The 11,791-nt window shown below is 50.0% G+C and overlaps 2 protein-coding genes across 3 annotated transcripts in view; one reads left to right on the top strand and one right to left on the bottom strand.

The window, feature by feature from the left end:
- Nucleotides 1-5,414: 5,414 nt before the first annotated feature.
- On the top strand, nt 5,415-9,221 carry Klhdc7b (kelch domain containing 7B). Its single transcript, XM_021216184.2, has one exon. The coding sequence runs from the start codon at nt 5,415-5,417 to the stop codon at nt 9,219-9,221; it is 3,807 nt and encodes a 1,268-aa protein (XP_021071843.2).
- Nucleotides 9,222-10,931: 1,710 nt separating this feature from the next.
- The window catches only part of Syce3 (synaptonemal complex central element protein 3), a 27,402-nt gene continuing 26,542 nt past the window's right edge, over nt 10,932-11,791 (bottom strand). For both annotated transcript variants that reach the window (XM_021217358.1, XM_021217357.1), the window contains exon 3: nt 10,932-11,197. In XM_021217358.1, coding sequence (XP_021073017.1) covers nt 11,040-11,197 — 158 coding nt within the window. In that variant the 3' untranslated portion in view covers nt 10,932-11,039. The remainder of the gene's footprint in view (nt 11,198-11,791) is intronic.

Genomic DNA, 11,791 nt, shown 5'->3' on the forward strand with positions numbered 1-11,791 from the left:
TTGGGGAAGCAAATCTGGGGAGTTTGACAACCCTCTTGTCAAACTCTCATACCCCATTATGTCCCATCCGGCTTCCTGGCAACCAGCCCAAGGGCTTGGCCCCACCCTCTGGGGCCTTCAGTACTATCCCCTGCTACTGCGGTATGTGGAGGAGCTCTGGGGTACGTCTCCCATTACTGCAGAGACTGGGTGCTGGTTGGTCATTAGGCTGGGTCACAGACCAACACACGCATTCCAGGATGAGATAAATCTGCAGACAAAAACGCTTTAAGAATAAAGGAATAAGGGGCTGGTGAGATGGCTCAGTAGGTAAGAGCACCCGACTGCTCTTCCGAAGGTCCAGAGTTCAAATCCCCGCAACCACATGGTGGCTCACAACCATCCGTAACAAGATCTGGCGCCCTCTTCTGGAGTGTCTGAAGACAGCTACAGTGTACTTAAATATAATAAATTAAAAAAAAAAAAGAATAAAGGAATAACACAGAAAGCACTAATTATGTATCCATGTAAGCCCATGTAACATTTGCAAAACTAATGTTTTGGGCCAGAAAAAGAATGCAAATTGATTAGAGAAACTACAGTGTAAAAGACGTGACCACATTTCAAAACATTCCCAATGAACTTTTTTTTTTTTAAAAAAAGTAAATTGAAAAAAAACTTTGGGATCAAAACTCAAATCTTGAGTCATGAATAATACAAAATACTTCAGAGGAAAACAGTATAGGACGCATCTGAAGTAGAGAAAAACTTATAGCCCTAAGATAACAGTGTCAACGAAAATTTTAATGATGTTTAGAATTCATTTTGCAAGCAGAGGGGGAAAAAAACAGAAAAGAAGAAGAAGAAGAAGAAGAAGAAGGAGGAGGAGGAGGAGGAGGAGGAGGAGGAGGAGAGGAAGGAAGGAAGGAAGAAAGAAAGAAAGAAAGAAAGAAAGAAAGAAAGAAAGAAAGCAAGCAAGCAGAGTAAACAGGAAGTTCCAGTATTCAGAGCTGGGGCAGGAGGATCTCAAGTTCAAGACCAGCCTACAACGCACACTGTGATCCTGACTCAACACAAACAAAAGAAAAGAAAAGGCAACAAAAAGATACAAAATAGCAGGGATGATAAGTATCTATTTGCAAAAGATACTTTCAGTGGGCTTGATCAAGGTGAAATAATGGCCAACAAAAGATTAGATACCAAGCCAGGTGTGGTGGTGCACACCTGCTATCTCCCCCTCTTCTCAGGACATAGAAGCAGGTTGGCTGTGAGTTCAAGGGCAGGCTAGTCTACATAATGAGTCTTCAGGGTCTCTTATGTATAGAATCTGCAAACAAGGGTACTTTGTTTTCTTTTTTCTTTTTTTTAAAGATTTGTTTATTGTTATATGTAAACACTGTAGCTGTCTTCAGACAGACCAGAGAACAGAGAAGGGTGTCAGATCTCATTATGGATGGTTGTGAGCCACCATGTGGTTGCTGGGATTTGAACTCAGGACCTTCGGAAAAGCAGTCAGTGCTCTTAACCACCGAGCCATCTCTCCAGCCCTGGGTACTTTGTTTTCTATTCCTAAGTGGGCCCATTTTTTTATTTTCTTTTGCTTTATTGCTATAGCTAAGACTTCAGGAAATATTTTGAATAAAAATGGAGAAACTAATTATTCTGCCTTGTTCCTGGTTTTTGTGAAAATGATTTTATGTGTTTTTCTCTTTAGTATAATGTTGGCTGTAGGTTTGACATATTTAGTGTTTATTGTATTAAAATATGTTCCTTCTGTCCCTTTTTCTTCAGGGATTTGATCATAATTAGATTTTGTTAAAGCCTTTTTGGGATCCGTGGAGATGGCCATGTGATTTCTGTCTTTGAGGCCATTTATGCTATATTAATTTATGTATGTTGAACCATCTTAGGATCTCTGGAAGGAACTAAAGTCTATTTTTGTTTTGTTTTTCTGAGATAGTTTCACACTGTAGCCCTGGCTGTCCTGGAACTTGCTCTGTAGACCAGGCTAGCCTCAAACTCAGAGCTTCACCTTCTGCCCCCAAGTACTGGTATTAAATTGGCCTGTCTTTTCTCTCTTTTAGTTTAGCTAGCAGTTTGTTGATATCGTTTTTTGATATTGATACTGTATTTGATATTGATGTTGCTGGCTGTTTTGTTGATTATTTGTGTTGTTTTTAACTTTCTTTTTGAAAAGATTATTTGCATGAGTGTTTTGCCCGAGTATATGTCTGGGCACCGTCTGCATGCAGCATCTGAGGAGGCCAGGAGAGAGTGAGGGGTGCTCTGGGACTTGAGTTAACAGACGGTTGTGAGCCACTATGTGGTTGCTAGGAATTGAATTCCGGTCCTCTGCAATCCTGTGCTCCTAACTGCTGAGCCATCTCTCCAGCTTATCTTTAAAATGTCTATTTCATTAACTTTTGTTGTGACAGATCTTATTTCTGTTTTCTTTTTCTTCTCTCTCTCTCTCTCTCTCTCTCTCTCTCTCTCTCTCTCTCTCTCTCTTCTTTCTTGAGACAGGGTCCTACTATATAGCACTGGCTGTCCTGGAGCTCACTATGTAGACCAGGCTAGCCAAAAACTCACATAGATTCCCCCTGCCTCTGCCTCCTGAGTGCTGGGATTAAAGGTGTGTGCCCCCACACTTGGCAGAGGTTAACATTTTCTTAGTCTAAAATTAGCATAGAGATGGGATTATAAATGTTGCAGCAAGATGTTTCAATTATAGATAATTTTATGTAAGAAGTTTCAATAATGGAGACATTTTGTACATGATGGACTTTGATAGCCTGCAGAGTTTATGTGTCTTGGAGGTTCTTCTGTATTTAGCTCTACATCTGACATTATGCATGGGCTTTGCCGTGCCATCTCGGCAGAAATCTTTTATTTTTTCAAAGATTTATTTATTTATTATATGTAAGTACACTGTAGCTGTCTTCAGACACTCCAGAAGAGGGCGTCAGATCTTGTTATGGATGGTTNTGAGCCANCATGTGGTTGCTGGGATTTGAACTCNGGACCTTTGGAAGAGCAGTCAGGTGCTCTTACCCACTGAGCCATCTCACCAGCCCCTTGTGTAACCTTTCTAGCCATGCTACTTTAAAAAATTTCATCTGGTAAGTGGTGAGTGCCAATGGCTGCTCTTTTGTGGAGATTGGCGGCACTTCCTCAGTCAATTTCCTCACAGAATCTCCCTAGACCAGTGGTTCTCAACCTGTGAATTGTGACCTCTTGGAGGGGGGGGTACCTTACCAGATATCCTGAACATCAGATATTTACATTATTCATAACAGTAGCAAAACTACAGTTATGAAGTAGCAATGAAAATAGTTTTATGGTTGGGGTCACCACGACATGAGGAACTGTATGAAAGGGTCACAGCATTAGGAAGGCAGAGAGACACTGTTCTAGACACAATGAAGTTTTGCCCTCTGTCTGACTCTGGCAAAGGCAGGCGCTTCATTTTTGACAGTACTAAGCATACACAGTTCATCTCCTGAGCCCCTGTCCCCAACGTGATGTCCCCCAACATTCTCATTCCTTGTGGGTTTGTGTTGATTTCTGTAGTACTGCCCCCCTCTGAAGCTCCTCTGTGACCCTCCTCACTCTAACAGCCCTGGGTCTTCAGAAGCTAACAAGGCGCTTACCAGCCCATAAAGAGCTACAGGGGAAGTAGCTACTATGTGTATTGCTGGTCCTGTGTCTCCAAACTTAACTACAAAAGCGGACAGAGCCCGAGACCGGGACAGAGAATAAAGACAAGGAAGACCTGTGCTGTCAAAGTCCACCTTAAGATGTGGGGCTCACCCCATCCTCTTACTGTCACTTAATAGTTCTGTGGGAAGCCGGGATGGGACCAGGCCAGATGAGTTACTTGAGGCTCAGCAGGGCCCAGGCGAGGTGCCAGGGACACTCTTGGCATCCCCTTGATGCCTGAGTCAAAGAGTCCTTGGGTCCATTGTTTCAGAGGAAGAGAAGGTCTACTTCTTGTTGGGAGAGCTACCTTTATTCTGGGGGACCCCAGTCTCTTTTATGCATCTGGGTCCTACCCGGTATATAAGGTTTTTGTTGTTGTTGTTTTTAAAGATTTGTTTATTGTTATTTCTAAGTACACTGTAGCTGACTTCAGACACTCCAGAAGAGGGCGTCAGATCTCATTATAGATGGTTGTGAGCCACCATGTGGTTGCTGGGAATTGAACTCAGGACCTCTGGAAGAGCAGTCAATGCTCTTAACTGCTGAGCCATCTCTCCAGCCCCCCACCCCCCGAGGAAATACATTAAGACTTACTCCTGATGTGGATCTCCTTTAAACAAACAAAACAAGTACCTATGCCTAGTGGAGTGTCCACGTGCCAGCCTGAGAGAAGTAAACCGGGTGAGGACCGAGTGTGTTTTGGCTCACACAGGAAAGGCAGGGGAGTGTGTGTGTGTGTGTGTGGGGGGGGGGTACCTTGGAATTGGCCTGGTGGAACACCTGAGCCAGAAAGGGTCTCAGAAGGATCCAGGGACTTGTGGATGAGTGAGTGGCCACAGGAGAGGCAGGCTGTGCCCTGAGCTTTTCAGAGGCACACTGGCTGGGGTGGTACCTGAACAACCAAGAGGGAGAAAGGAGACCAGAGGGCTCCAGCATTAGATGTAAGGTTAGGGGTGGAATAAGACTGGCCACAGGGAGAGAGGGAGGTACAGTGTTTGGGTTTTCTTCAGTCTTCCTTACTTCTATTTTATCCTCATGACTTGAAAACTACGTCATCTTGACTTGAAAACTACGTCATCTCCAGTTTTCTTGGAGCAATGCTTGGTAGCTGCTGGATGGGGGAGGATGAGAACGGTACATGTCCCAGCCACACCCAGGCGGTCACTCGCGTGACCCTCATCCCGGGCTCAGCCCACCAGAATAACTACCCCTACCCCGGTTCCCTGGTGTCGATGGTGGAACTGGCCTCTCTGGTTTCTGGTAATTTCATCAGGGCCGCATCATGTTGCTCAGACTCGAGATAACATCTCCCTGTGTGATAACCCTTCCTTGCCAGCGCTCCTGTGTAGCCTTCGGGGTGTAGGGTGCACTTAGGCGGACGGGGGTCTTTAGGGGAGAAGGTAATGAGTTGAGATGTTGGCAGAGTGTACATGAACAGTGCCATTTGTCCCTGGTAGCCCTGAGCAAGGAAGGGAGGGGCAGAGGCCGGGACCCCGGGGCAGGCTGCTGCAGACCACAGGCTCTGTTGATGCATCCAACCGGGTTTACTGAGGAGCCTGCATTCAGGCAGGTATCCCTCAAGGGCCCTGAGAGTCAGTCCACCTTAACAGGGCTGTCCTAGGTGAGCTGCTTGCAATGTCATCTCTATGCCCCTGCAGGCAGCTCAGGCTGGGTGTGGGGCACTGTATAGCTGCCACCCAGAGCAGGCTCTTCACAGCGGATCTGAAGTCCTCGCCATGCTCCTGGGCGCTCTAGAGGCTGGCGGGCCCCTCTGGGGCTGGGATGGTGATGACGGAGATGATGACTGGGAGGCGGCTGTACTCACCTTGCTGGCATTAGCGGTGGTAGCCGCCTTAGCACTGGCTTTGCACTGGTTTGGCTCCAGGGAGGACCAGGAGACAGCATCCGCAGCTCCAGGCGTGCAACCTGCTCAGGCAGGAGGAGTCAGGCAGGCCCTGCACCCAAAGCCCAAAGACAGTGAGGGGCAGAGCAAGGGACAGCAGATGCCAGAGGCTCCCGGAGATGGCCAGAGGAGATCTGCTGCAGCTAGGACCCAGGACCCGGGGCCATCAATAGACAGAAGTATGGCTTCAGATGCCTGGCTGCTGCATAAGACAACTGGAGAGGTGACCAGCAGAGGGACCACCCCAGCAGCCCTGGGAAAGAAAAGAAAGGAGCCAGCCAGGCCAGAAACCTCCTCCCCGGGCCACCGCAAAGCAAAGGATATTCCTGTGCCCATCATGATCCACTTTACCCCTCGAAGTCTCGACAGCAAAACAGAGATGCAGCTGGAGGCAACTGGAACCTGTGGTAAGGGGACATCTGGGCAAGGCCCTGTCCATACGGAGCAACAGGACACCACCAGCCCCTGGCACCTGCCTGTGGGGCCTCTTGGCCCTCTGGGGAGAGGCCTAGGCAGCTTGCGCTGGCGCCGGCGGCCCGGCGCCAGCTCAGGAGACAGAGCCTGCCGTCCTCTAAAGCTGGATCCTCTCCGCCTAGGCACCGTGGTGAGTGTGTGGGATGCTGTGGACATGGCCGCTTCTGCCGGCCAAGACTTCCTCACCAGCAGTTCCCCTACAGGCCCCTCGTCGCACAGCTCAGACAAGGGGCTCAAGGATCCTCAGGAGATGGGCCTAGCTGATAGTCGGCCTCAGGCGGACTCCTTCGAGGATGTGTGTGGGAGAAGCAGCCTCCGTCTCCCGCCCACCAGCACTGCAGGGTCAGGGGCTAAGGGTGCTGAGAGCAAGGAGACTGGATCCCCCGCCCCTAGGGAGACTCGGAGCATCCTGGCTAGTGAGGAAGCCCGGTCCCGGGAGGGTGGGGCAGGAGTGGTCACCAGCAATGTCAGTGCTTCCCAAGGTGCCTTTCCAGGAGAGGTGCACTTTGAGGCTTGCACAGTGGACCAAGTGGCTGGCCAGAGCAAGATGGAGAAACTAGGAGAGGGTCACCTCAATGGGAAAGGGAGAGGGTCGTGCCAAGGCCAGGAGAGTAAGCGCGTAGCTGGCAGGCCAGCTGCAGAGCAGAGCTTTACCCCTATCATGGATACAAGGAAGTCCACGCACGAGCTCAGCTGTACCCCCTCTGACGCCCTTCCAGCCTCTGCTCCCACCCGGGACACTGAGCTGGTCCCATCCTCTGCCAAGGCAGTGCATCTCAGCCCTGGGTTCCTTCACACACTCCCTACCTCTGCTCCTTTAAACAATTTGCCCCTGGACGTTAGTCAGGGTCCTTCTGGTGGTGACAGTCTCAGGGCAGGGCCAGTCCCCTTCCCAACCCGAACTTTAACCTCAGCAGGAGCCTCAACTTCAGCTCCCACAGCGATCCTAGCACCTCCCTCAGTATCACCCCCAACCTCAACCGCAGCCTCACCCTTAACCCCCCCAGCCCCAGGTACAGCAGCCCCACCCTCAACTTCAACAGCAGCTCCATCTCTAACATTACCCCTCTGCCCAACCCCAGTTACAGCCTTAACTGCAACCTCGACACCAACTCCATCCCTAACATCACCCCCAACCCCCTACCCAACTCCAGCCACAGCCTTAACCCTAATCTCATCAGCAACCCCACCCCCAACATCACCGCCAGCTCTAACCTCTGCCCCAGTTGCAGCCCAAGATCCTGCAGCAGACACTGAGCCAAGGCCTATGAATACAGAATCTAACGTGGGCCTCTCCAAGAGCTCCCCAGAAAGAGGAATCTCAAATAGCTGGGGCAATTTAATTACTATGGTTCTTAGAAGCCACCCCTTCCCCAGGCAAGACAAGGCCCAAGGCAGTGCCCCAAGGGCAGATCCGGAGAGTCCTGCAGGGCCCAGCTTATCCACATGCTCTGAAGATACACAACCAGGGTCCTCCTCTGAAGGCGCCATCTCCAGCCTCCGGGACAAACACATACCCATCTTAGTCATGCCAGTAGGTTCAGGGAGCCTAGCTGAGGCTAGATGTGAAACACAACCAGTGAGTTTAGAGACTAATGCATCTCTCACCCCGGACCCTAGAGAGGATGAAACCAAGCAGAAGAGTCTAGACTTGTTACCCCTGGCTGCAGAGCCTGTGGTTGCCCCACAGGTCCCCGTTCTGGCACAGCCTGGTCCTGTACCGCCTACTTCTATGAGGCAGGATGCTCAGCCCATCCCTCAGCCTCGGCAACGGAGGAGGAAACGCAGCATAGCTCAGAGCTCCGAACACATACTGACCCAGGAAGTACCCCAGCAGCCTCAGGGGCAGGTGCTAAAGGAGGGAGCCAGACCTACAGACGGCAGGGACATCCTCACAGAGAAGCAGAAAGAGACCCAAAAGCTTATGGCTTTTCTCCAGAAGCCTGGGAGTTGGGGAGTGGTGGAGGGGCCTCATAAATACTGCTCTCAGACCTCGCAGTCTAGCACGACCGTGGCGCTGTGGCCCCCAAAGCTAGATCTAGGGAGCTGCCTGGAGGTTTTGGCCTTCGCCCAGCAGCATGGAGAACTGGGCTTAGCCCAGGAGACCTATGTCTTGATGAGCAACAACTTACTGCACGTTCTGGGAGACCCACACCTCTACCGGCAGCTGAGTGGAGCCGACAGGGAGCGCATCCTGAACCTGCGGACATGCCAGGGCCAGACAGTGCTGGGGGTCCTCGTGCTCCCCAGCCTTTATCAGGTGAGCCGCTCGGGGCTCACAAGGGGCCCTCCCAGCGAGGAAGCTCCTGCAGCCAGGTCTGAGCACTTGCATCTTCACACATACCTCCATGTGTTCAACCCACAAGAGAATGTGTGGCGGCCCCTGACTCAAGTACCAGAGGAGGTCCCCCTTCGGGGGTGTGGCCTCTGCACTATGCATAACTATCTGTTTCTGGCAGGTGGCATCAGGGGTTCTGGTGCCAAGGCTGTCTGCTCCAACAAAGTATTCTGCTACAACCCTCTGACCAATATTTGGAGCCAGGTTCGGCCCATGCAACAAGCCCGGGCCCAGCTCAAGCTGGTGGCCCTGGATGGAATGCTTTATGCCATTGGTGGCGAGTGCCTTTACAGCATGGAGCGCTATGACCCACGCACAGATACCTGGACCTTGAGAGCATCCCTCCCTGAGGGCACCTTCCCCGTGGCCCACGAGGCTGTGGTCTGCCGAGGGGAAATCTATGTTACAGGGGGTCATCTCTTTTACCGCCTGCTCAGATACAGCCCCATGAAAGACTCATGGGATGAGTGTCCCTACAGCGCCAGCCACCGACGCTCCAGTGATATGGTGGCGCTAGGGGGTTTCTTATACCGGTTTGATTTGTTGAGGGGTGTGGGTGCTGCGGTGATGCGCTACAACACAGTGACAGGCTCCTGGAGTCGGGCAGCCTCCCTGCCACTGCCTGACCCCGCCCCACTCCACTGCACGGTATTGGGCAACACCATTTACTGTCTCAACCAACAGGTCACAGCTACCTTCACAGTTTCGGAGGGGACAGCCCTGTTTCAGGCCAAGGAGCTGCAGCCCTTCCCATTGGGAAGTAAGGGGGTCCTCTATCCATTCACTCTGACCCTGCCCCCTAAGACCTGGTTGCAGACCACAATCTGAGCGCTGGAAGACAACCAGAACCGTGTGGCTGCTCTGCAGGGACACTGCACTGGGTGGGCCTGAGTGGAACTGGGGCATGGGAAGAAGCCTATGGTCAGAACTTCCTGTTCTTGTGCCCAAAGCTTTCCCGTCAGGTCAGGTTAAGGGCTGTTAATTATGTGTGAAGTGATATCCCTTCTCCTTCCCTCCCCTTAGACTCCTGGCTCCCTCAATCCCTCCTGGATCCCACTATACCTTGCTGATTTTGGCCCAGGCCCTCACCTGCTTAGGATGTCTTAGTTTTATCACAGCCACTTCTGTCTGTGGGATCCTTTGGTACTCACTAGGAATCTATTTGAACTTCCTATGTTCCCCCGAGACGGAAGAGGAAGCAAAAAGCTCCTCAGGAAATGTCATCATTCTGGGACTTTTGCTATCGGAGGCCATCTGGGCGTCAGGTTAGACTCTGCTCCTGGGTCTGAATGCCATTTAAACATCTTATCTCCTGACTGGACAACCACTCTACAGCCCACAGTCCCAGCCCAGACTGGCCCAGGACCACTTGGCATCTTGTGAGGATCTCTTAAACTTGCTTGACCCCCATACCGCTTTTACAAGCTCCCCTTTAGACGAGACCCATGTTCTACTCTAGTTATACTTTTTTGTTACTGGTGTGAACCAAGACAAGGCACTTAACCCTGTCTGGACACCTGCCACATAGGAGGCCCACAGGAACAGGATCACCAATGGCCATCTGGCTTGGTCCCTGGGGCAAATCACATTGGAAGTGACATCCTTCATTCACGGAAAGCCCACTTCAGGCAGGTAGTCTGAGTGCAGCTGCCTAACCTTCAACCCGATTTACCCCAAGTGGACCATTTTTTTTTCCTTAAAAAGATAATTAAAAATACAAAAAGCAATTTAGGGGTTGATGAGATGATTCAGTGTTTTATAAAGCTGATTACTTGCCAGGCGTGGTGTACTCAGGAAGCAGAGGCAGGCGGATTTCTGAGTTCCAGTCCAGCCTGGTTTACAGAGTGAGTTCCAGGACAGCCAGGGCTACACTGAGAAACCCTGTCTCGAAAAACCAAAAAAAAAAAAAAAAAAAAAAAAAAAAAAAAAAAAAAAAAAAAAAAAAAAAAAAAAAAAAAAAAAAAAAAAAAAAGAAAGAAAGAAAGAAAGAAAGAAAGAAAGAAAGAAAGAAAGAAAACTGGTTACTTTTCCAGATGGCCCAGGTTTGATTCCTAGAATCCACATGTTGGCTCACAATTGTCTGTAACTCCAGTCCCAGGGAATCTTACACCCTCTTCTGGCCTCTGTGGGCACTGCTTACATGTGGTGCACAGACATACATTCAGGTGAAACACGCATACACATGAAATAATAAAATATTTTAAAAAGAAATCATTTATGATTATTGTGAGGGGGGATGCATGCGTCATGGTGGGAGTGCAGAGAACAGAGAACAGCTTTGTGAGTTGCTTCTCTCCTGAACCCTCTATGTGGAACTACGGACTGAACTCGGGCTATCAATCCTGAGCGGCAAGCATCTGCATCTATAACCTTGCCAGCCCTGTTTGGTTTCCTTTTCTTCTATGCTTAGTACAGCTGATCCGGACAGGCGTTTGGCTCACTGAAAGCATTCCTCACACACTTTTCATCTTTGCTTACAAAGGCTGCTGTGAAGTTGGGTCAACTATTGTGCAAGACAGAAAGGGGTCCTTTGGTTTGCGTGAAAATAAGTTTATTGAGAAACAAGTACCATGCACACGGCTACACGTCTGGGCTTCTGGACCCATGTCCCTGGCTTTGGCCCACAGGCTGCTGACAGATGGCAGCTCACTGCTTGCGCTTGGTCTCAGTGAGCAGCTCTTGCCAGTTCTTCTCCATCTCCTCTTTGCAGTTGAGGAAGGCGTCTTCTAGCCGGCGCATGGACTCTGCTAGTGTGGGGTTCGTACGCATGACCACCATGTCGTAGGCCATCCAGGTTGCCTGCACTGCAACGACCAAACAGGCCCAGTTAGGCAACAGGTGTTGACCCTCTAGGGGGGTCCACTGTGCTCAGCTTTAGGGGCAAGACCCTGGGGGACACTGAGTATCCCGAGGAGAGAAAGCTTATAAGGTACTATAACTCCCCTATACAACTTCTTTCTACATTATCAACAATGGCACCTGTTAATATTTTAAAAGTCTTAACTTCTCAGTATTTGAGTCAATAACAGTAACAAGCTGGAGGTTGCTCTAATATGGAATGGGAGGGGACGCCTAACTCATCATTTTTATACTACCCAAGCTTACATGTTCAGGTAAGCCAACCATTTCTAGACCCACAAGATCTAAATTGTATGTTTTCTAGTACTCAGTGATCTGAGACAACTATCTACTTGTCCCTGACTCTAGTAAGACACAGGGGTCCTTCTCCTGACTCCAGTAAGACACAGGGGTCCTTCTCCTGACTCCAGTAAGACACAGGGGTCCTTCTCCTGACACCAGTAAGACACAGGGGTCCTTCTCCTGACTCCAGTAAGACACAGGGGTCCTTCTCCTGACACCAGTACGACACAGGGGTCCTTCTCCTGACTCCAGTAAGA

The sequence above is a fragment of the Mus pahari genome, chromosome 17 (assembly GCF_900095145.1).
Source record: "Mus pahari chromosome 17, PAHARI_EIJ_v1.1, whole genome shotgun sequence".
Taxonomy (NCBI): Eukaryota; Metazoa; Chordata; class Mammalia; order Rodentia; family Muridae; genus Mus; species Mus pahari.